Raw genomic sequence first — 25,737 nt, forward strand, 5'->3', positions numbered from 1 at the left:
TCAAGCCCCATGACCAAAAATAAGTAAATAAATAAAAATAATAAAAAAGAACATCTCTAGAAGCCAGATGTTAGTGGCTTGTGCTTGCAATCCCAGCTACTCAGGAACTGAGGATTGTAGTTCAAAGCTAGCCCAGGCAGGAAAGTTCATGAGACTCTTATCTCCAATTAACCACCACCACCAAAAAAAATCAAAACAAATAAAAGAAACAGCCATAGAGCTGTGGCTCAAGTGTTGGAGCATTAGCAAGCAAAGGAAAAGCTCAAGGACAGAGCCCAAGCCCTGAGTTCAAGTCCCAGAATGAGCACACACACACACACACACACACACACACACACACACACACACACGCCTTACAAAGTGTTCTTCCTTTCATTTTGCTGCTGCTTCTCTCTCTCTCTTTTTTTCTCTCTCTCTCATTCTTTCTTTTCTTTCTTTATCCCCCCCCCCCCCCCCTTCTCATAGGATGCTACAGGAAGCACCTCTTCCTGAGTGGAAAAAAGAGAACATATTTTGTCACTTGTATTAGTAAAAAGGATCAAGGTATCTTTAAGTTATGGGTGGGCCCCCCCCCCCACCTCCATCTTCACTGTAATAGGGAGGCCAGATCTGCCCAGTGCCATCAATAGCTGTGGAGGGACTTCAGGTTGACTCCAGCTCAGAAGCCAACTCCATCTCCACTAAGCCCTCCCCCACCCTATTCAGGGAAGATCCCCTTTACTATGTAGATTGACTACCTGAGGCCAGGGAGCTTCAAGGGAACCTGTGTCCTCCTCTTTATTATGATAAGTTATGTAGATTGACCACCTGAGGCCTGGGAGCTTCAAGGGAACCGGCTATGAGTAGGCATATCCGCCTGCATCATGTGAGCCCCGCCAAATCCTTGCGTCAATCCTAACTAGAATGATAGGTTAGTTCAAATAAATATTATGAGACAGACTGTAACTCTATTGGCCACCTGCGTGCGGCCTAGCATGCTCTGTAAGTGTTGTATCTTCATTGGTCACCTGCGTGTGACAAGTTTGTCTGTGATGTTTGCCTTATAACCAGGCTGGAAGGCCACACGGGCATGCGGTTCCAGCTCCCAAGTCTGGGCTGCACAGGTATGCGGTCCCAGCTCCCAAGTCTGGGCTGCACAGGTGTGCACAGTCCTAGCTCCCGAGTCTGGGCTGCACATGTGCGGGTGGTCCCAGCTCCCGAGTCTGGGCCCTGATCCTGCACTCGTGGTCGGCGGTCCCAGCTCCCGAGTCTGGGCTGCGACCAAGGCTGGTCGGTTCACTTTTTGTTCACTTTTTACTTCCCCAATAAAACTGTCTTTTTGTCACCTTGTAGCTGGAGAATGTGTGGTGGACTCTTGGGGGAACCAGGAATCCCCTCCCTTGGGGGGGGACCCTGTTTCATTGTAGCGAACCCCCACTTTACTTCAACCACCTCTTAGGTGTTATATTCTTATTTTCTTTTTTCTTTTTTTGGCCAGTCTTGGGGCCTTGAACTCAGGGTCTGAGCACTGTCCCTTGCTTCTTTTTGCTCAAGGCTAGCACTCTGCCACTTGAGCCACAGCACCACTTCTGGCCGTTTTCTGTATATGTGGTGCTGGGGAATCGAACCCAGGGCCTCATGTATACGAGGCAAGCACTCTTGCCACTAGGCCATATCCCCAGCCCCTCTTATTTTAAACATTATTTTCTCATGATTTTTTTCAGAAAAAAATGATATTGCTGTTTCTCATTCAATTGTGTACACAATCCTCATCCAGTTTTTTCCAGTCTCCCAGCAAGTAGTTCCTTGATTTACTTACTCGTACTTGATTTCATTCTCATTCACACATACCTTTCCATTTTTTATAGTTTTATTTTTCAAGGTCATTTTCCATGTTAGGCTTGCCTTCTGGAACATCATTACCTCTGCCTAATTTAGTATTATAAGATAAATGGAAATCATAATCTCCATCCCTCCATCTAGTTCATCCATTAAGAAGCATAATAGGTTACATTTCCTGGCCAAATCAGTTACTGTGAACTAACCTTGTGTCTACTATTATAGATGGCCATTAGCCACCTGGCATTACTACAGCAAAGACCATCCTTTTCCAGCACGCTTATCAAGAACTATGTTCATTTGGGGTATTCCATTTATACTCAAGCTTATTTGTGTGAATGTCACATTGAATGAAATGTAAATCACTGTGATATTTCCATTTACCATTTTAATACACATTATATATAAAGACCACAACACTTCTATGCACTTGACTGAGGTTCTACCTTCCCCTAAGCAAGCCTTCTTCTAAGCCTACCCAGAGTGGAGTGCAAAGAAAAGAGTAACCCCCCTCCAATAGATGCTCTCTTACTTACTGCAGAGGCTCTTGAGCTGCAGATCTCACTCATTTCCTTCTCTATGTTTCAACTGGTTTTATTCCTTTGGGTATTTTTCCCTCCCAAATGATTATATTACAAACATGTATACAAACATATAGTAATTGACAGCTGTAGCAATAACAAATATGTAACTTGTGGGACCTATTTCCGTTATATGTTTAAGAGACAGTTACCTTGGGGGGGGGTCGCATTGGTAAATTTTATCAAGGGAAAAATTTAACAAGTTCAGGTATTTTTCCAGAGGAAAATAGCTACGGAAAATACAAAGAATTTTAGGCTGTGAGGATAAATGTTAATATCTACATCATTAATGAATTACAGCCAATAGAAGGTTTCCTTGCAAAGGAAAATTATGGAAATTTCTATGTATACACACTTTATAAGACAAGATGACATTTTTGGGAAAAGAGGAGTCTATCATGGGGCTTGAACTCAGGGCCTGCACGCTGTTCCTGAACTCTTTTGCTTAAAAAGCCAATGCCTAACGTATGAAACTGTAACCTCTCTATACATCAGTTTGATAATAAAAATTTGAAAAAAAAAAAAAAAAAAAGCTAGTGCTCTACCACTTCGAGCCACACATCCACTTCTGGCTTTCTGATGGTTAATCTGAGATAAGAGTCTCCTGCCAGGGCTTTGCTGATCGGATCCTCAGCTCTCAACCTCCTGAGTAGCTAGGGTTATGGATGTGAACCGCCAGCTCGCGGCTCAAGCTAACTTTTTAATATCACACAAATCTTGATTACAGACAATAACAAAAAATAGTGGAACATTATTGAACATTAGCTTCTGACACTCTTATTTTTCTTTTGGTTTTTACTTTGGGGTAGTTTAATTGCTTTTTTAAAAAATGATTTTTAAGTAGTTAAACAAAGGAGCTGCCATTTAACAAAGCAGTTTATGAACACAATGCATCTCAATAGATGCCGCCCTTTTCACCATTCTAACCCTCCTCCCCACTCTTATCTTTCTAATGATAGTCCTATCATTTCAATCATATAAAACATAAGTATTGGTTTTCTTTTTTTTTTTTCAGTTTACACTATGTGAGGATTTTTACCTCTGTCACTGTTTATATTTATAAAGATATAGCCTACTGAGATATTTAGAAATCTGAAGCCCAGAGCAAGATAAAGAAGTTACAAGAGAAACCATATCTTTCTACTGAAAGGACCCAGCACTAAATATAATTGTGAATACAAATTTCCTGCGAGTGAGGCTCCCTACTTCTGTACTCCTGTTGATGCACCAAATGAACAGAGAGTGAAAGTGTGCATTTCCTAATTTTCAAGTAGACTTGAATTAAATGCCTGCTAAAGTCTTTAATCAAAGGAATTATTTGCTCACAAAGTAACTTTTTCAATTGAACATGTCGATAGGATGGCATCAAATCCAATCAAATAGTAGGGATTATAGAGTAGGAGAGCTCTGAAAGATCTTTCTGTATGTAACTGTCAGGAAGCTCCAGAGAGACAAAACTAATTCTCAGGTGGGGTGGGAGAGGGAGAAGGTATTTGCAGGGGTATTTAATCTGTAAATTGCTTTTGGTAGTACAGAATTAATGTTCACGATATTAATTCTGCCAGTCCATGAACATGAAAGGTCTTTCCATTTTCTAATATCTTCTTTGGGGATAAAACACAACATCTTCTTTTACTAATCTTGTAATACAAAGTTACTCATCAATATATTTTAAATTTATGTTTGGAATTTATGTATGGAAAACATACCCTGTCTGTTTTTCTGTTATGATTTACTAACACTAATGCAGGTATAAGGGAAGGCCATCATATTCATTCTAATTTCCTTTTGGTACTCCTCTTAAGTAGATAATCATACTATGTGAAGATAATAATGACTTTTTCCTCTTCTTTAACAATAGTTAAATGTGTTTGGTTTCTATCTCCCATCTATTGAGACATGCCTTGGGAAGGAAAGGTGACTAGGAAGCAGCTTTGCTTTGTTTCTACTGTCTAGCCTACTCACCTTGTCTCACCTGGCCGGTCTCTCCTCCTCTCCTCTCCCATACCCACACCCTTGCTCACTTGCTGGCTAGCTGGGAATCTGCTCTTTCTATTGCCTAATGGTTCTCCTCTCCACTTCTCTCTCTCCCCCTGACCCTGTTTTCTCTCTCAGTGTTGAGAATCAACTATTTCTGTTGCCTACTGTTTTTTTTTTCTTTCCTCCCTCTCTTCCTCCCTCTCTTCCTCTTCCCCCACCCCCCCCCAAACTGGGAACTAAGCAAAGACTTCACTAATACTAGAAAAGCACCTTACCACTGGAGCTACATCCCTAGCTCAGTTGCACAATTCTTGAAGCATTATAGTCCAATTCCAAAATGGAATTCTTTTCTTTCTTATTGTTATAAAGGCTATGTACAAAGGGGTAGCAGTTAACAGGTAAAGAACACATTTCTTTTTGGACAATGTCACTCCTTTGCTTGTTGTCTCCCAGATTCTCCCCACCTCCATCCCCACCCTTAAGTTGTATAGTTCATTTTCAATGTAGTATCCACTGTTGCATTTGTTCCACCCATTGGTTGAAATGCACATTTTTGTTAACATACACTTTCCCAGAGCCAAATTAATTCACATACATATATGTCTATATGATACAAATGAATAGAAAAATAGGTTCTTATCCCAAATAAATTGAGTACATGATTGGGCAAGAAACAGAATAAGGAAGAAGGCCACACACGTTTCAGATTATATTTCTGCTCCAAATATGTGGGCTTCTAGAAATGAACTGTATGCACAAAACATTCTATTGACACTCATAAACAGCTAGTAGTTCTAAGTAGACAGAAAACACCATAAATCTATTGACTATAGACACTACAAGTAATGAGTCATTTCAAGTCACAAATAAGTATTTAAATACAGATCTTATACTCACATGTGGTACATACTCATATACTGGTACATAATCTTCAGAGTATGTTGTCAGTGATGACCTGAGAGGAATAAGTCAATATTTGAGAAAAGAACTACTCCAAAAAAAAGACACAGTTAAAAACTTGCATGGTATAGATTTTATGTGTGGTCTAAGCATTTCAGGAAGGGCTTGCCATGATAAAATATTTAAACCCACAACTGCCCCAAACGCTCTCTATATTGTTTCTCACTAGCAGCAGGTACCTGTCTCTCCAATTACTTTTCTACCTAGTTCTAACTTTCTTCTCTCCCCTACAAATGGTTATTTGTGGCTACCAACGAGGTTCCATATCCTGAGCTCAGACCCTCTGCACTCCAGGTATTCTGTGCATTGCCCTCTTCCTGCCTCTGAATTATTTTTGGCCATAAGACTCTGCAGGATGACAAGGAAGAGATAGAAGAGGCCTGGGCAGGCTGAGATCAGAGCCCCCGACCCCCAATGCAATCAAACCCACAGAAAGGCTGAGTGACACACGCGCGCACACACACACATCTTACACAATTTATAAGCCTAGCAAAGCTCAAAAGCAAAACCTTGAGGTGCTGAAAATGAAAAAGGATGCTCACTATAAGGGGAAGACATAAATGTGATGCCCTGAGCCTTGAGCTTTAACTCCATCTCCAACGTAAGAAAATGGCCTGCGGCTTTCAGTACTTCCCCATAAAAAAGACCAGAGAAATAAGCAAGGAAGTTTCCCTCTGCTTGGGGCTTAAGGGAAAAAATATTCTCCTACCAGAAATTAAAACCTTACTTCTATTCCTCACAATGCTATAGGAGTAGATAGTCAAATTCTCAAAATCACAAATAACCAGTGCTAGTATTTAACCTCATGGTAACAACCAATTCCATCCAGCAACCCAGGTATAGTTTCCAGATTCACATCAGCAACCTGAGAGCTTGATAGAATTGTAAATATTCATTCTTAGGTATGGGCAGGGAGCTTGGTCCCAGAACCTTAGGAAATAACAGAAAATAATATCTGTCTGTGTTCAAGTCCCATATATAGAATAATGTAGTCCTTTTACAGGTCATGGTACATCCTCCCATATACTGTAAGTCATCTCTGAGTTATTTATAATACTTAATACTTCTAATAGCCTAACAATATACTTAACTGTATATAATAGTTTTTATACTTTATCATGTATGAAATATGATAAGAAAAAGACACTTTTCTTTTTTCCATCGGTGGGTGGTGGAATCCACAGATATGAAACTCATTGATACTAGTGAATTAGAAACTCTGTGTTTGGGGCTCAGCTTGCTGTATGGTAACCATCCCCGAGGGGCTCATGAGGCACACAAGAGTTCTAGTACTGATAAGCAAAAGGACAAAATTTGAAGGTGTAACTTTCAAGCCAGTAAATGGTAATTTTAAAAGGGGCAAAGAGTAATCTCTTAAAAAGAAAGAAAGGAGCTGAGCATGGGTGGGTCACACCTGAAATCCTAGCTACTCAGGAGGCTGAGATCTGAAGATCATGGTTCAAAGTCACCCTGGACAGATCAGACCATGAGATTATCATCTCCAATTAACCACCAAAAAGCAGGAAGTGGAAGTGTGGTCCAAGTGATGGAGTGCTAGTTCACGAACAACACCTAGGCCCTTTGCTAAAGCCCCAAGACCAGCAAGGAGGGAAGGAAGGAAGGAAGGAAGGGAGGAAGGAAGGAAGGAAGGAAGGAAGGAAGGAAGGGAGGGAGGGAGGGAGGGAGGGAGGGAGGGAGGGAGGGAGGGAAGGAAGGAAGGAAGGAAGGAAGGAAGGAAGGAAGGAAGGAAGGAGAAAGGCAAAAGAGGAAGAGGAAGGAAGGAAGGAAGGAGAAAGGCAGAAGAGGAAGAGGAAGAGGAAGGAAGGAAGGAAGGAAGGAAAGAGAAAGGCAGAAGAGGAAGAGGAAGGAAGGAAGGAAAGAAGGAAGGAAGGAAGGGAGGGAGGGAGGGAAAGAGGGAGGGAGGGAGGGAGGATGAAAAGAAGGAAGGAAGGCAAGGGGAGAGGAAGGTGGGGCAAGGAATGTGGCTTAGTGATAGAATGCTTGCCTAGCATGCATGAAGCCCTGGGTTTGATTCCTCAGTATCACATAAAGAGAAGAAGCTGGAAGTGGTGCTGTGACTCAAGTAGAGGAGTACTAGCCTTGAGCAAAAGATGCTCAGGGGACAGGGCCTAGTCCCGGAGTTCAAGAAAAAAGAAAAGAAAAGAAACCAGAATTGGAGCTGTAGCTCAACATGGTAGAGAGCTGAGCTTCTGCAAAGGAGCTCAGGGTCAGCACACAGGTTCTGAGTTCAAGCCCCACAAGCAGCCAAAAAAATAAAAACTAAGAAGGAAAGAAGGGAAGAAAGGGAAGAAAGGGATGAAAGGAGGGAGGGAAGGAGTGACTGGGGGAAAGGAAGAAATAGGAAAAAATTATTTCTGCTCCTAAGACAAATCAAATTAAAATTAAATACTACAGTGTCAAGCTTAAATTGAACACCACCAAATATTTTCAAATAAAGCTCAAAAGTAATAATATGTAATTTATATTTTATATGTTTTTATTTTATTTATATAATAAACATTAGCAAAGAGGGAATTTTCTTATATTAATAGCATCTATGAGCAACTTTGAGTCAAAAAAGACTATAGAGATAGTTGCCAAGATCTTTAACAATCCTATAACAATTTATAGAATATATAAGGCAGAAAAAGAATCTCAAAGATGAAGTGATAAATTTTTAGTCACAAAGGAAGAAAATAAACCATTCCTTCATCCTTTGGCTCCTTAAATCCAAATCACTTCATCTAGCCTGCAAAACCATACTGTTGCCCAAAAGTAGAGTATAATGCAGTATAATAATTAAATGTGTAGGAGGCTGCTGATTTGGATTGAGCTCCTGTACTAGGGCAGCAAACCATAGCAAAATCAAATTACTCACACTGAATTCCATGCCACCAGGTTGTTTATCTGACCTTTCAAGAAATCAGATGAGAGACAAAGGAGCTAAATTCCCAAACAAGCAAATATAGTTTTAGCCTCAATGATAAAAACAAGTCCTCTTTGCATTAACCATTTCAAGGAAAATAACAAAAATGACAACCTGCTTTTTGTTCTGTTTCTGCTTCTTCAGCCTTTTCTGCCTATGAAACCAACTTACTCTGCCCAGCTCATTGAAATGTGTGTGTGTGTGTGTGTGTGTGCACGCGCGCACGTGCGTGCACACTAATACTGAGGCTTGAACTCAAGGCCTGAACACTGCCCTTAGTTTTCTTACTCAAGTCTTGCCATCTATCAATGAGCCACAGCTCTATATCTAGCTTCTTGACAGTTAATTGGAGATAAGAGTCTCATACATAGACTTTCTTGCTGGTGCTGGATCCTCAGGTCTCAGCCTCCTGAATATCTAGGATTATAGGCTTCAGACACCAGTGTCCAGCTTGGGATACTCAATTTATTTTATAAGACGAGGTATTACTTGATTTCCAATAGATGCCCATTCAAATCTTTCAATTGTTTTAGTTTTATCTTTGACACTAGAAGCTTCCATGTACATATAAGTAGGCAAAGCAACAGTAGAGCTCAATCAGGGCTCATACTGCAACAGAGCTACGCAGTGATCATATCAAAGAGAGGAGGAGTAGGCAGGTGGATGGGACACAAAAGACACAACTTCCGGAAAGAACCTCACTGCAAATAATAGATCCAAGATTAAAAAATCTGAACCATGGTTTGTCCCAAGTGTGAGGTGACAAAATGGGAGTTTGGAAAAGCACTGCTGCTGGACAAAAAGCAGGAAACTAGGAAGGTAAAGAAAAATAAGAAACTAAACACTAGAAATGGAGGCAACTAGAGCAATAACATAACATAGTAGCTCAATATTGGGCTTCCCTCTTTCCTGCTTCTCACCCCACCCCCAGTGGCTGAGTTAAACTTTACTTCAGTGTTCTAACAGAAGAGGGCGCTCTTTAATTAAGATACTGAGCAAAAATCCCCAAACTTCTTGTTTCCCCCAGTAGAATTACCTATAATTGTTACTTGTCTAAGAATATCCTCCATACTTAATTTTCATAGAAATCAGTAACATTATTGTGAGAACAATAAATGAGAATCAAAATTAAGCTCATGAAAATTCTCTCCCCAACCAATGACAGAACCCCTCCCCAGCCTGCCTACTGAAAGATACACTGCAGATCCTACTAAACATAATTTTAATATAAGCACAAATATAACCATTGGAACAGAGGAAACGAAAGTTTCCATCTTCTTCCAGTGAGAAGATTCTCTGCATTTTTAAAAATCTAAAGAAGCTACAGAGCATAATAAGTAAGTAGGTTTCCACAGGGTTGTTGGATACAAGATGATTATACAAAACAATATGTCCATATATCAAAATTAGAAAATATAAAGTGAAAAGAAACCTTATAACTATAATGAAATCTCTAAAAATACACACCACAGAAATAACACAAGATATTTACAGGGAAAATACAAAATGTATTAACGGATATAAAGTAATGCCTTTCTTTGTAGATGAGGTGATGTAATATGATAAGAACAATTATTTCATCTAATAAATTCAATGCCCTTCCAATCCAAACACAAACTAAGCGATCCATGGAACCTAAGAAGCAGTCCTAAGGACAAATAGTCATGAGACTCCATAAACTGTCAAAGAGAGCTGAAACAACTTGGAAATGAGGGGGAAAAAATAGTTAAACTTACTCTACAAGGCAGCAAATGTAACCGGATCTGGTGGCTCAAGCCTGTAATCCTAGCTACTTGGAAGACAGAGAGCAGGGGATTGAGGTTTGAGATCAGTTCTCCTCTCCCCAGTCGCCCCCCCTCCCCCAAATGTTCAAGAGACTCCATCTCAATCAGTTGCTGGGTACAGTGGCTTGAACCTGTTCCCCCAAGCTACAGGAGAAGCACAATGCCTGGGTGAGGTGTTACATGCCTGTCCTCTCTGTGACATATGGAAGCACAAATAGAAGTATGCTTGGTCCGAGCCAGCCTGGGCAAAAAATAAGACCCTATCTCAAATCTTTGCAACCCCAAAAGTGGCTGGTAAACTGACTGAAGTGATCATATGTTTAGAACATGTGAGGTCCTGAATTCAAATTCTAATACCATCATCAGAAAAGGAAGATACAGCATGAAGCTGTAGTCATTGAGACAATGTTGTGTTGCTGCAAAAATATGCAAACAAACCAAAAGAATAAAATATAGAGATCCAAAATAAACCACTTATGAGGATTTGTTGTATGATGGAATGGCTTTACAAGGAATAGCTGGTTCATCTTATTAATCACACACACACACACACATAAAACTCTAAACCTTTTAGCTTTATTTATACATATATACATATGTGTATATACATATATACACATATAGCTAAAAGGTTTACAGGGTTATAGTTGATGAACTATAATTTAAACTTTCTGATGATCAAGACCCTATAAATAAGTTACAAGAAAAGTTATACACTGGAAGAAGATGTAAAATTCAAAACTTAGGGCTAGGAATATGGCCTAGTGGTAGAGTGCTTGCCTAACATACATGAAGCCCTGGGTTCGATTACTCAGCACCACATATACAGAAAAGGCGGAAGTGGTGCTGTGGCTCAAGTGGTAGAGTGCTAGCCTTCAGCAAAAAGAAGCCAGGGACAAGTGCGTAGGCCCTGAGTTCAAGCCCCAGGACTGGCAAAAAAAAAAAACCACAAAAACAAATTCAAAACTTAGTGCATAGAATAAAGTTTTTTAAACTCCTATAAATTAATGAAATAAAAAATATTAGTAGGAGAGAATAGGCAAAGGCTATAAACATTTGATTCACAGAAGAAGGAACCAGAAAGTCTAAACTTTGAAAATAAATTCAGCCCTAAACCCAGCAATCAGTGAAATGCAAAGTGAAACAATGAAATGTTCTTCCAAACCCATTAGGCCAATATACTAAAAATCTTTACTATGTTTAAGGTACTATTATGCCCTCATATATTATTGGTAGCAATGTCTTACAAAACTGAAGGTGCTCATCATGCATCTTTTTTTTTTTTTTTTTTTTTTTTGGCCAGTCCTGGGGCTTGGACTCAGGGCCTGAGCACTGTCCCTGGCTTCTTTTTTTTTTTTTTTTGCTCAAGGCTAGCACTCTGCCACTTGAGCCACAGCGCCACTTCTGGCCGTTTTCTGTATATGTGGTGCTGGGGAATTGAACCCAGGGCCTCATGTATACGAGGCAAGCACACTTGCCACTAGGCCATATCCCCAGCCCTCATCATGCATCTTATTAAGCAGTTATCTTATTAAGCTGCATAGGGCTCTCCTTCAGAATTTGCTTTTTCAGTAAAATTCAGTGGACAGTCAGTCATTCTTCTGTGACAAAGTGCAGGGTGTCATGTCCCAGACAGATGGAAGAATTTGGCCCTCAGACCAAGTAAATGGAGTGAAAAAGAGAACCCTAGGGAATTTTCAAGCCCTCTTAGCATTTTCACTCAAAGCTGGCACTTGAGCCAAAACCCCCCATGCATCCAGCTTTTTTTGGTGGTTAATTAGAGATAAACATCCTTCCTGAGCTGGCTTTGAACTGTGATCCTCAGATCTCAGCATCCTGAGTAGCTAGAATGATAGGCACCTGGCCCAAAAGGATTTTAATTGTTTTGCTATCACTCACAACTGAACAAGACCTATTACAATCAGAAGATCAGAGTCTAAGACCACTCATCATTATAATCCTATATGCAATTCCCCTTGCTCTGATTCCAAACATTGAACGATATCCTAGTTGCAATCTAACTTCCCATATGGATCTTTAACAGAGAGAATGCTTTTGTTAGTCTGACATGGCTGTCTAGTATGCTGGAAAATTTTACTTCTCATTATAAATTAACTAATTACAATTCTGGCTTTTCTTGTGTTTAATGAGCATAAAGTCAGTCTCCACAAGTCAAATAACTTCTGAAGCATAAATAAAAATGATCTTTCTAGAAATATAAAACTGGACACCAGGATAATGCCATCTTGCCAGGGTGCTTGGAAATTAGACAGTAGGCTTTCACCCAGCTCTGCCCACAGTTTGCCACGCATGCCCTCTTTGACCTTTAGCAGGTGCAGCTATGATATACTTTGCAGAGTAGAGTAACCACAGAGAAAGGCAGTGTGATTTCAAGGTTATTGTCACAGCCCTGGTCTGAGGTGAAATAGCCACATCTGCACTAACACAAGTGGTAGTGTGCATTTAGTGGATTTAGTGATGAGGTTGGTAATCAAGCCCACAGACTCACAGATTCTTAATCTTGGAAGGAGCTAAAATATCAACTGATCCTTTTTGTGCTCTATCGGGAGAAGGAGCAGATATTTTCTCATCCAGGATCCTGGCAGTCAAGACAAGGCTGTACCATAGAGTAACCAAGTTACATGGTCCCATCAAGACCCATGGAGATGAGTAAGGGCCTCAAAAAGCAGAGCTCACTTTAAATCAGTATCATCACTGACAGCAGTAGAAAGACATCCATTCTTTTGACAAGTCTACACAGAGGGCCACGGAATGCCACATAAAGTGAGGAGTTTCTGACCACTCTGGAAAGTTCTGCCTTATTCTTAACAGCAATTTTTTTTAATTAAGTGAATATGGATGCCCTTGTTATTTCCTCCCACTTTTTTTTTTTTAAAGAATAAAGAACCTTTCACCATATCCCATTTATGAGCTTGGTTGGGTTTCTGTGTTCACTTGACTGAACCAAAGGATACCCAGATAGCTAGCACAAAACTATTTCTGGGTGTGTCTGTGAGGATGCATTAAGAGATCAGCATATGAGTCAGTAGACTGAGTAAAGATCACCTGCGCCCATGGGCAGATATTATCCAAGCCATCAAGGTCCCAAATAGAACAAAAAGGCAGAGGAAGGATACATTTTCAATCTCTTCTGGAGCTGGGACATCCATATTCTCCTGCACTCAGGGAGCAGAACTCCTTGTCCTCTCATCTTTGGTCTCTGGGACTTCAGCAGCAGGACTCCATACCTAAGTTCCCATGCCTGAAGACCTGAACTGAGAGTTCTACCATCAGCTTCCATGTTTCTCAGGCTTACATACTCAAAATCACAACAGTGGATTGACTGGTTCTATAGCTTGCATACAACAAATAGAGGCACTTCCAGAATTCAATAATTATGTGATTCAATTCCTATAACAAAATATCCCATGTATTCAATGCTACAGGGCTCAAGGCCTAATCTGCCTAATGGTGGCAATTACTAGCTCCATTTTGGAAAGGAAAATGATATTCAGAAACTGAAGTATGTATCAGAATTCTCCTAATTGACCTGTCATTCCGACAAATAGCACCGAAGTTTGGTGTCAAACTGTCTTAGTTTAAATCCTGACTGGTCATTATGTTTGAGCTATGAATCTTGACTTGTTGCTTCTCTACACTTCTATTTTACCCTCAGCAGGTACAACCAAGAGTTTCTGTAGAGGGTAACACATTAACATAAGTAAAATATTATAATCATGCCCTGAACATCTCAGGCTTCAGGTATTTGATTTATTAATATTGCTCTTACAGGTAGGAGTTACAGAAACCCAGCTCAAATATGAATAAGAAAAGACAGGGAAATGAAAGCTTACCCAAACAGAATGTGACCAGAAGATTTTTTCTATACTTTTGCTTAACTCAGTTAACAGGTAGATGCTCCCCAGGAGACAGACCGGTCCATTCATTCTCTGAATTTGCAGACTGAAGCAGGTAGAGCTCTGTCCCCCAGACTCTAGTGACTATCCTAGCATGTTTTCTGATTGCCCTGGTCAGAAACACATGGACTTTTGGGAAGGTAGACATGGGGAGTAAAATCAGTCAATCTATCATACAGCCTAGCTGAATGACACTGAGTAGGGGAAAGATGTAGACCAAATGACAAAAAGCTGGACACATGAAAAACAATAGGTAGTACAATGAATTTGTCACAAAATGAAGAATGGAGTTCCAAGTTCTTTCACTACATTCCTTAACATGTTGTTGTTGCTGTTAATCTCATCATCATCATTATCATCCTCAGTGGTTAATTTTGTAAAGTAGTTATTTTTTCTTCTGGAAATATGCTCCGTAACTGGGTGGTTTTTAATGATGCAAACCACCCCACAAGTGCCTTAGTAGACAAGAAAATAAATGCTATGTCCTGCACTTGACAAGAAAGGAAAAACAGAAAATGTGCTCAAGTACAGGAAAGAGTAGAGAAAAAGTTTCACAGATACTGAAGTCCCAGTGAGAGGAATAAATTGAAAGAATTTAAACAATGGTCTGTGAATGCTACTGCCATCTGGAGAAGTGCCCTCTGCCAACAACCGACACTTAACTGCCTGAACTACTTTTTGGTCTCATTTAACATGCCATTTTATGTGACTATAGATGCCTTTCTCTTTAGAGCCATAAAATTTTACTACAAAAAAGGACTTTACAGATCATTTGGCTCAATCCTCTTATTTTCCAGATGGAAACAACTGGAATCCAGAGAGGGTGATTAGCCAGCACAAGGTCATCTAGTAGGGTTAATGATAGTCCAAGAGTAGATCCCAGGTTGCCTATTTTCCAATCCTGTGCCCTTTCTGGAAAAAAAAAATCTCATGATGTCAAAAAGCTACCAGTGACCCAATGTACTACTTTCTTTCCCACCATGAAGATCAAGTAAGTTGTTCAGATAGATTCTGAAAACAAGAGTCATTTACCATAAAATGGATTTCAACAAATATACAGTAATCACTACTATGAGGAAGCAGTACAATTTAGTATAAATGACAAGATGCAATAGTTAGAGCCTACCTCTCCTAAGGTATAGCTTAAGTACATCCTCATTCTGGTAAGTGCTCAGTGCTCAGTACTCCTAGTCTGATATCAGACTAGCAATCCTATGGACTTGCATCCCACCTTGACAGAATTGACATGGTGTTTCCAATTCCTGTCCTCTTAAGAACAAAGTGACTTAAGGAAGACATAGGGTTATATGTGAATATTTAAATGGGATCTTCTGAGAAATTAGACCTGCATATAAAATTATATTCATTATCACATCTCTTTTCCAGTACTGGCTCTGCTTCTTTTTGTTTCATTCTCTTGTTTTGATTTCTAGCTGTTTGCATCACATGATCTAGGTATTTTTAAATAGAAAACCTTACTTTTTAAAATGAATGAGCTCTGTGGTTGTACCTGCACTATCTCTGTATCTTATCTGAGTACACTGGAAACCGTGAACTGAACAACACTTGGGGGGAAAGGGAAAATGAAGGAGGAGGTAACAAACAGTAAAAGAAATGTATCCAATGCCTAACGTATGAAACTGTAACCTCTCTGTACATCAGTTTGAAAATTTAAAAAATAAAAATAAAATGAATGAGCTACAATTGTCTAGGACTATGGACAATTATGAAAAGATTTTATATTAGATAATCAGATACACAGGAATTCTCTGATAACTAATGAGTTTGTTTCCCACCCTTCACTAAAAAAATACTCCAAATTTTAAGTTAAGCTTACTTGAGGTACTTGAAAATCTGTTAATCTTGACTTATACCCACTCTATTAATTTTTCCATTCTTTTTCTATGTACATTAAGGGGAATATGTCTCCCATTACTTTTCTATACCTTTGCTCTCTGTACCCAGGAGCAAAAGTAATGTACACTCAACACTCCCTATACATGCTTCCATGTCTGTTATTGACCAGAAACACTGTTGGTGCCTAAAAAAATTTTGAGCTTCCTTGCTTTCAGCGTTCTCACCAATGGCCATGGTCAACTTCTTGAAAACTCATTAGTGAGAATGTGACCAGCACTCGAGGAAAATAATAGCTGTTGCTCCAGATGGCTCAATCCAGCCTTAAAGTGATCTTTAAAGTTTAAGTCTTTGAACTATTCTTTGTTTCTACAGGTTTCTTATGTTACAATTTTCCCCACTTATCTCCGTCTGTAGTGTATGAGGAAACATTTTTTCTATCAAATTCAAGAATGCTTTGTCTAGGGCTGGGAATATGGCCTAGTGGCAAGAGTGCTTGCCTCCTACACATGAAGCTCTTGGTTCTATTCCCCAGTACCACATATATGGAAAACGGCCAGAAGGGGCGCTGTGGCTTGGGTGACAGAGTGCTAGCCTTGAGTGGGAAGAAGCCAGGGATGGTGCTCGGGCCCTGAGTCCAAGACCCAGGACTGGCCAAAAAAAAAAAAAGAATGCTTTGTCTAGGGGTATCAAATACTCTAGTTACTGTGATGTTCAATATTTTTCACGAAGGTGTGTGCTACCAATTTGTGGAGGAAATGGATGGTGTCTTCTTCATGTTGCTGAAAATGAAGTTAAGGATAAAGGTGGCATTATAAGAAAAAGAAGCTGTCAAATGCCATTACAGCATAATAGAAATTATCTAAAAATTAAGGTAAGTGCAGTGGACTAATGGCTAAACTACACATTTATATTCTGGCTTTTTTCCCCATAGAGGTAACCTGAAGTATAAGTTTCCGGTATGATTACAGCCTTTCTCTTAGATGTTAGAGCTTATTATTTTGGTCGATTGAGCAAATTCATTCTTATTCATTGCCTTTTAAGGTTGACATTTAAGTTCCTAGGTAGTACAGTTGGCAAGAACCAAAAGAACATTTAATATTCAGCAAGAGTAGTTTTTAAACCCTCACAGCATTCTACCATACGCAACATCCTATAATTAGTGTATATTAGCTTAAGGAAAGCATTATACATAGAATTAGTGGAGGACAGTTGAAGGTGCTCATACGTTTATTTCCTTGCTAATGTTCATGAACATTACACAACCAAGAATTCAGGAATTGAAATTAATAAGTGGTGTTCTAAAAGATCGTGTCTTCTAAAGTGTTTGCCAAAGTAGAATAAGACTGCTTTTGGATCTGCAGGTCTTGAACCCCAAATCAAATAAGATGGCAACTAGACACTTCCTTCTTCACTGCAATTTGCAATTAACATTAGAAATAATTGATCTATTTGCTCAAGATATAACTGTGCTGCAACTGCAGTAGGTCAGGCTCTCTGTTGAACACTGGGGAAGTCAAGAACATACGAACAAGATGAAAAGATAGTGTTGGGATTTTTTTTAAAAAGAAAGTATAGATGCTCTGAAGACCCACAAACCTCCTTCTCATCTCTCCAAGACATAGGAGTGGGTGTGGCTATAGATAGGGGATGGTCCTCTTGAGGAAGTGGCCTAGCAGATCTCCCTAGGTCATACAGTGGGTGTGGCTGTAGAGAGGGGATGGTCCTCTGGAGGAAGTGGCCTATGAAATGAACTGTGGTAGTGTTAAGATGGCATGTACAACAAAACTTACTTCCTGAAAAGCTCTATAAAAACCTTGAAGAGTTTTCAAAAGGTAAAACTTCACAAGAATAGAATAAAGAGAAGGGATAAGAGAAATAGAAGTTGAAAGCTCAAGGGAAGATAGACAGATGGTCCCTGGCTTAGCAAAATTGTAAGTGAGCAGAGAAGGATTAAGGAAAGAGCTGTGTTTGAAGAACAAAAGATCTTCCCCACCCACTGACCATTGCAGAGTAACTGCCCTTCCCCTCCAGGAGGCTACAGATGCATTTTCTGGGAAGGCTAAAGGAGAAAGTCACTGATCAACAACACAGTTCAGTGTGACTCCACCCAATGAAAGGTTAATAGTAACAACCCAGAACATCCTATCTTTCCTTCTAAAGTCAAAGGAACACCTTGCAACACCTTTTACTCTTCGGATAGGAGATAAAGGTGCTTTGGGGAGGGACTGTTACCAGTTCAAGAAGAAAGACAGGTCCTGATACTGGGCTACTTTGGGAAAAGGAGTGATGGAGATTTCTCCAGCAGTGCTTCAAGTCAACAAAGCTCAGTAACAAGCACAGAGACCCAGCTCCAATCATGAAATGAAATCAAGGAGTCATTACTGGTCATGGGAGAAAAATGCCTCTAGCATTGAAAATGGATGCCACATAACAAAAAACCAGAAAGAAAAAAGCATATGTAGGGAAGAATATTAGAGAAGAATAAATCACCATGAACACATGTATAAGTGAAGAAATAGTGATCCCAAAAAGATCATATAAAGACAGAAAACTCAGAAAGGTAAAATGAATTTAAAAGGAGGGAAGACATTAAAGACTGGAGTGTGGGGTGTGTGGAGAGAATAAAAAGAAATTATAAGGCCAGTCTAAGCAACCCAACATACTAATAAAGGATTTCCAAAAGAGAGAGCAAATCCAACAAAATAAATCAAGAGTGAATTCAGTAGGCTAGAGGTATAACTCAATGGCATAAGTGTCAGCAAGGATTAGAGTTCAATCCCCAGTACCACATCAAGTGAACTGCAGAGCAATTGTTAAGTAGGCCTTGGTTAGGCATTCAAATTCTGTTACATACATTACCTTGGAAAATCTTCACCATGATCCTGACATGCACAAGCTAATGGTTAGAACTTCATCAAGATCTTAAGTATATTTCTACACCACTTTATCTCTATACCACTAAAGCTTGTCTTTTTGAAAAAGAAGAGTAAATGAGAATTTTTGTAGGAACAATTCATGCTACCTCCAAATAAATTTTTTTGCCAGTCCTGGGGCTTGAACTCAGGGCCTGAGCACTGTTCCTGGCTTCTTTTTTTCTCAAGGCTAGCACTCTACCACTTGAGCCACAACACTACTTCTGGCTTTTTCTATATATGTGGTGCTGAGGAATCAAATCAAAGCCTTCATATATGCAAGGCAATCACTCTAACACTAGGCCAAATTCCCAACCCAAATAAATTTTTATCAGTAAAAAATATGAATATCTTGCTGGGTAGTCAATGTTTGTTGTTGGTACAGTAAGTCCACTTAATTTATGGATCTACTACATGTAGTTCTGACAAAATGTGGTGCACAAAGTTTATAAATAAGTAAATGAAATTTAAAATGAATGTAAACTCCTGCATGCATATCATGTAACTCAGTTGATGCAGAAAAGCTCTATCAGTCTTGGCATTACTGTCAGTTGTTTTTAAATTGTGTTCTCTGCTGTTTCCCTGCCATTAATTTTGTAAGAACATATACCTCTCCAAAAGACTAAAGTTAATGTGCTTAATTGAAGTGATACAGTGAAATTTTTTTTTTTTTTTTTTTTGGCCAGTCGTGGGCCTTGGACTCAGGGCCTGAGCACTGTCCCTGGCTTCTTCCCGCTCAAGGCTAGCACTCCGCCACTTGAGCCACAGCGCCACTTCTGGCCGTTTTCTGTATATGTGGTGCTGGGGAATCGAACCTAGGGCCTCGTGTATCCGAGGCAGGCACTCTTGCCACTAGGCTATATCCCCAGCCCGAAATTTTTAGATGTATTGAAAGGTGGCAAATCCTTAGTGGAAGCTGGGCTGTGTTGTGGGGGAAATGAATTAAGCATCCACAATCTCACACTGAGCTCTAAGCATCCTGCACTTTCAGCTTCTCACAGTGGTCTCTTTGGATCCACATCCCACTGATACCCAAGGGTATATTGTAACACTGTATAAGGCTGATAGCACAGTGAATTAGCAAACATTGTACCACTGCTTTTAGGGGAAATACGAGGTTAGGTTCCTGAACACTTCTGGGTTTCATTTGTTTGCTTTGTTTGGTTTTGTTGTCTCTCAGACAGCTTCACTACGTGGCCTAGGCTGCTTCAAACGATCAGTTCCCCTATGTCTGATTCAAAAGTGCTGGGATTACATACATGACACTGTGCCTAGAGGCAAATACTGATTTGGAGGTTATGAAACAAAATCTTATATTTGGAGAATTTTCAAATTAAAAATATGCAAATAAGAATTGAATGCTTTATTATGCTGATCACTATCACAATTATTAGTGCTATGCCTCTTGGTGAACAAATATCTTCTATTAAATATTTTTTATTCAAGTTGTTTTCATCCTCCAAACGAATCTCTTAAACCAATATGCATTCTTCGCAATCCACAGAAGTTCAAAGATGACTTACATTTTGTTCCTATTGGGTGGATGTCTGCTAAAGAGAGCTCCAAAGCCTGTATCAGGTAAACCAAGGTCCCTGTCAACAAGAAGGTATCTTTTAGAAAACATGTCTATCTGCTCTATATAAGCTTTCAAAGCTATATAAAGTTAATTTGGGCTTGCATTTACATGATTATTTTAAAGGGTTTTTATGTTTCCCATGTTTGTATGGTTTGCAACATAAAACATACCAACACACACAAAAAAGGAAATCTTAGTATTTTGACCTTACTTTGTATTTTCCTATAATTACAATAAAAGGTAAAAATCTATGTCATACATTCCCATAAAAGGACAAAAACTCTGAGTAAAAACAGTTCCTACACTCACAGACACAAAAAACTAGCATATATGACCAATTGGTACAGAGGGCATAAAATGCTCAGATGGCAAGAAGACTAGAGAAATCAATTATAATGTCAGATTATCTGATTCTTACTGCATCTCGGAAAATATTTCCCAGCATATTTCATATTGTATTTCATCTAAATGACCATAGGAACCAAACACGTGATTTCCATTTAACCTATCTGCAATCAGGACTGCAGATAGCAAATAGAGATTTTAGCAGGACCCAGGATATGTGGAGTGGTGAATGATGGAGGGAAAAGGAATTCTAAGCCGAGGTAGTAGCATGAAATGAAAGAAGGGAAGCTTGAGAAAATATGTAGCATGTGCTGGAGTCAGAAACCTTCTTTCCTCCTAATGCATTTCCATGAGCATGCTCCTGGAGCCTGTTGTGTAGGCAAAAGAGAGCACAAAGGATACCTTTCAATAATCCCAGAGCTCATTGTTTCCTCATTTAATAAGGCCTTGTTCCTTTTCCCAGCCAATTCGTGGTTTAAGAAAACCTGTGACATCTGTTCTTGTGTTTCTGATATCCAAATCTGTAAAAAATAGAAGCCACATACAAGAGAAATAAACTCATCATCCATAGGGCTAGTTACTAAATACACATCCCTATTTAAGTACATTCTAATTTTATTTATTGACTCTAGATGACATTTAAAAATGAGTAACATAACTCATAGCCATCAACGATTTCATCACAAATATCCAATAAATAGTTTTTTTCCAAGGCCAGAAAAAACATGCCCTCAAATATAATTCAGGAAGCCTCCCCCATCCTTGCAACTCCATCTCATAGGCTGGACCCAGGGAAAGATTTAACTTTCCAAGTTCTTAGACTTCAATTAAAAACACATGCTAGGGTACAAAATAATTGTTATTACTGATGATCTGCACTCAGTCTTTTGAAAGTTTATTCCTTTCCTAATAATCTTCCTATCACTTTCAAAATATGTGTAAAAATAACATGTGTTGTTAGAAAATAAAACTCAAATTAGCTGTTTCCAAAGAATGGATAGTACTTCATTTGACTAACTACTAACTACCTAATTTCTATTTTCTTCTTCATCCTTTCCAAGATTTGTCTATTCTAACTTCCTTAAGAAAACATTTGCAGCAATCAAAAAATATCATCATTGTTATCCATTCTCTATCATGGATGATAATTCACTGAATTATCAAGTATTTATAACTGTGAGGGATTATCTGAAGAACCATCATGCTAACATCTAGGCAATCTTGAAAAAAAAAATTCTTGTTCCTAAGTGGAAGAAGGCTATGTGCTCAGGATTCAGTATTTCCATACAAAACTCTAGAAGATCATGAATTTGGAGATTCAGAGTAGAGAACCAGAATTCTCATCAACAAGAAAATCCTTATCTTCCTAAACCTGAAAACGAGGTTCTCTAAAATACTCAACGAGGGGCTGGGGATATAGCCTAGTGGCAAGAGTGCCTGCCTCGGATACACGAGGCCCTAGGTTCGATTCCCCAGCACCACATATACAGAAAACGGCCAAAAGCGGCGCTGTGGCTCAAGTGGCAGAGTGCTAGCCTTGAGCGGGAAGAAGCCAGGGACAGTGCTCAGGCCCTGAGTCCAAGGCCCAGGACTGGCCAAAAAAAAAAAAAAAAATACTCAACGAAACCCCAGAACACATTATTTTCAGTAGATTTCTTTTTATGAAAAAGAAGAAGAAAACAGCCAATCACTGTTAGCTCACACCTGTATTCCTAGTCAGGCAATAGATTGAGAACTGAGGATCACTATTTGAAGTCAGCTCCAGCAGAAAAGTCCCCATGAGACTCATCTCCAAATAACAACTCAAAAACCAGAAGCAGAATTGTAATTCAAAGTGGTAGAGCACTAGCCTTGAGAAAAAGAGCTCAGGGACTGTTCCCAGGCTCTGAGTTCAAGCCCCATGACTGACAGACAGTGACAGAGAAAGAGAGAGAGAGAGAGAGAGAGAGAGAGAGAGAGAGAGAGAGAGAGAGAGAGAATGAATACTCCTTGAAATCCAAAGCCTTCATCCTTAACAATATTAGAGCTATTGCCAAAGAGTTTAGGTTACCAATAAGACTGTCATAACTAGGATAGTATCCTACTGAAAATCTTTCTAACTATAACTGTAATCTCTGGTCATGGTTCCCAGTATACACCCTAGCTTTTGGCTTCTCTGACAACTGATCTCTAAAACCTCAAACCCTTGGATTTCAGCCCAATATCCTTATCAACCCAGTTTCTAATTACTCACCCATATCCTATTAGTTCAACTACTTTTCCTCAGAGTTCCCAGTTCACAAGTGGTGGGGAAACATGGGGTTGACACTCATATTACATGTTCCAACAAAAAAGAAAAGTTCTCTTTGGGGGAAAAATTAGTAACTTCCATTTTGTTTAAAAGTAGAAGACTAAAATGTACATTGATCATTTCCAATAGTACTTAATTTGTAACAAAGCCACCAGAACTTTGGCAATTGTCCAAAGCAAAGATACTGCCAAACATGAAACAACGAGGAATGAAAGGAAAACGATAAAGTAGCATTCATAGAACTTACACTTATTCTGTGTCAGACACTGTATCAAGCACTTCACAATCATCATTTCATTAAACACTCAAAGCAACTGTCTGTTGTATCTCAGAGGAAAAGAATAATCAAATGAGAGAACTGAGAGTTTAATGAAGGATCTATTTATAAAAGAACCACAGGGTAGACCAGTTACTGAATAAAAAAAAAAAAAAAACTACAGCCATAAAGAGAAAGCCTCCTAATAGTTTTGGCTTTCAGAACAATCATCACTAAACCATGAACCTACACAAATGAAACCATAGGGATAAATGGCTAAGTGCAGGCTCCTCCCACCTCTTATCACCTCCTCTGGATCAATCCTAATAGAAATCAGAAGGCAAAGGTCACATGTGCAAACTCCTTTGTCCTTGGTTTAGAAGGGTAGATAGTAGATCAGAAATGGCAAAGGAACAACGTTTATCTTAAGTGTTCCATTTCTGGGATGGACAAACTAAGACTCAAAAAGTTTAAGTAAGGGCTAGGTAAACCAGCTAGAGAGTAGACATTTCATGATTAAAAACATGTCCAGTCTTATTCACTGATTCATCTGTCTTTCTGTACCTATCAAGTGCCCAGACACAATGCTAGGTCCTAAGGTGCTGTGTTTTGGATATTCATTAATAGCATTCCACACAAAGATTCATATTAGAGGACTGGTTCCAAGGGTGGTGACCTGAGAGGTCCTTCAGGTCATTAAAGGTGCAGGGTAGTGTTCTTGTGTCCCTTTGGTGGTTCTGAAGAGAAGGTTGCTATAAAAATGAGCACTTGGCCCCATCTAGTTCTCCCTGCTTCCTACTATCTTCAACATGCATTATATCATCCACTACAGGGCTTTTGCCAGAGCCTGCACTATGCTCTCTGGACATGTACTCTCCAAAACTAAACAAACTTTTGTATAAAGTTAGGTGCCTCAAATACTTTGTTGTAATTTCAAAAATCTAGTACATAGGGCTAGAGAGGCAAACCTCAGAAGCTAAGATGAGTGTAATTTAGCAAGTTAAAACAGATCATGGAGATAAATGCTTATTATTAATAACAGCATGTATCCAGCTTCCATTCTCAATGCCTTCACAATGAGTCCTCACAGCTCTACCATTCTCACTTTGCACTGGAGGAAACGAAGATATGTAAAATTTAAAGACTTTGGATCAAAGTTATAATCTCTTAAGTTATGTAGCCATTAGTCAAAGTTGCTTTATTCCAAAGCCTATTCATTACCCCTATGTTTCATGTAATCAGTGGCAAAATCCCCACATGTGAGTGATCATATGGAATTGCAGACTACCTTTCCCAGCCTCCCTTAAACTTAGATATGACCAGACTGTGCAATGGGTGTAAGTATTTTATACAACCTCCAGGAAATCTGTATTTTCCTCTTCTTGATGCAGTGTGTGTGCGCATTAGGCAGGCTTTCCCACAGTCACATTGGATCCTACCCACAGGGCTGCAGAGCAGAAAGCTAGAAGGTCTAGGTCTTTTGAGACAATCTGTGCCACTATCATTCTGGATTTGGCCTGCTATTCCAAGACTTTGAACATAGAAGAATAAGGGCTGGGAATGTGGCTTAGTGGTAGAGTGCTTGCCTAACATGCATGAAACCTTCAGTACTACATAAACAAACAAAATATATAGAAGAATAAAACATCGTATAAACAGTCTATATTGATATCTGGTTTTAGGTACATGCAGACAAACCTAATCCTACACCATCTTAAGGTGAAAAATCACTTTGGTGTAGAAATGTTTATAACCTGACATAAATGTGGGTAATTCATAAAAGCACTCCATATGTTTGAAAAAGTTGTGTGTGGGTTTGGGTTTATGTATCAAATTGGAGGTTGGCAATTTGCTGTGTGAGATAGCTAAATTAACACAGAACAAACAGGATAATCACTAAAATTTCCACTGAATTTGCATAACAAATTTAGCTTGAGTCAAATGGTAATATATAAACTACCGAATGTGTACAGGAAGCTCATTTCATGCTATCATTCTCATTCCTCACGCTTTTGAGTCCTAATTTCTAACTTTCTGAATGAACTCCACCATATGCACAGCATTTAAGAAATGTAGGTAATAGATACACAGCCTGCATAGCTGGTACAGAGAATGGAAGGTCATTTATGACTTCCCTTCATGGCACGTATTTGAGGATAGCCAGTTTGGTTTGCTGAGTATTTCTTGCCCTCTGGAATAATCATACCAAGTTCATTGTCGATCAATTTTAATTGACAATTTCTTTTTGGGGACTTTGGTAGGGCCTCCAGGAAACACACTCCTCTGAAACGTATTGATAGAAATACAGATATTCTGAAGTAGTTTTCCCATCTGGTGCCTCAGGCCTCTTCTGGAACTCACTCTCTTTCTCTCTCTCTCTCTCTGTCTCTCTCTGTGTCTCTGTCTCTGTCTCTGTCTCTCTCTCTCTCTCTTAATTTTCTTCCCGCTTCTGACTCCAGGGTTTGAACTCAGGGGCTTGTCTCCATTGCTTGTGGCTGGCACTCTACCACTTGAAATATAGCTCTAGCCCAGCTT

At 39.3% G+C, this 25,737-nt stretch overlaps 1 protein-coding gene across 1 annotated transcript in view; it reads right to left on the minus strand.

The window, feature by feature from the left end:
• Nucleotides 1–25,737, minus strand: part of Cfap95 (cilia and flagella associated protein 95) — a 60,705-nt gene that overhangs the window by 9,670 nt on the left and 25,298 nt on the right. Inside the window, exons 3-5 of the mRNA XM_048347405.1 lie at nucleotides 21,059–21,177; nucleotides 20,259–20,327; nucleotides 5,277–5,334 (exon numbers count right to left, since the gene is read on the minus strand). Of these exons, the coding sequence (XP_048203362.1) occupies nucleotides 5,277–5,334; nucleotides 20,259–20,327; nucleotides 21,059–21,177 (246 nt within the window). The remainder of the gene's footprint in view (nucleotides 1–5,276; nucleotides 5,335–20,258; nucleotides 20,328–21,058; nucleotides 21,178–25,737) is intronic.

The sequence above is a fragment of the Perognathus longimembris genome, chromosome 1, assembly GCF_023159225.1.
Source record: "Perognathus longimembris pacificus isolate PPM17 chromosome 1, ASM2315922v1, whole genome shotgun sequence".
NCBI classification, from domain to species: domain Eukaryota; kingdom Metazoa; phylum Chordata; class Mammalia; order Rodentia; family Heteromyidae; genus Perognathus; species Perognathus longimembris.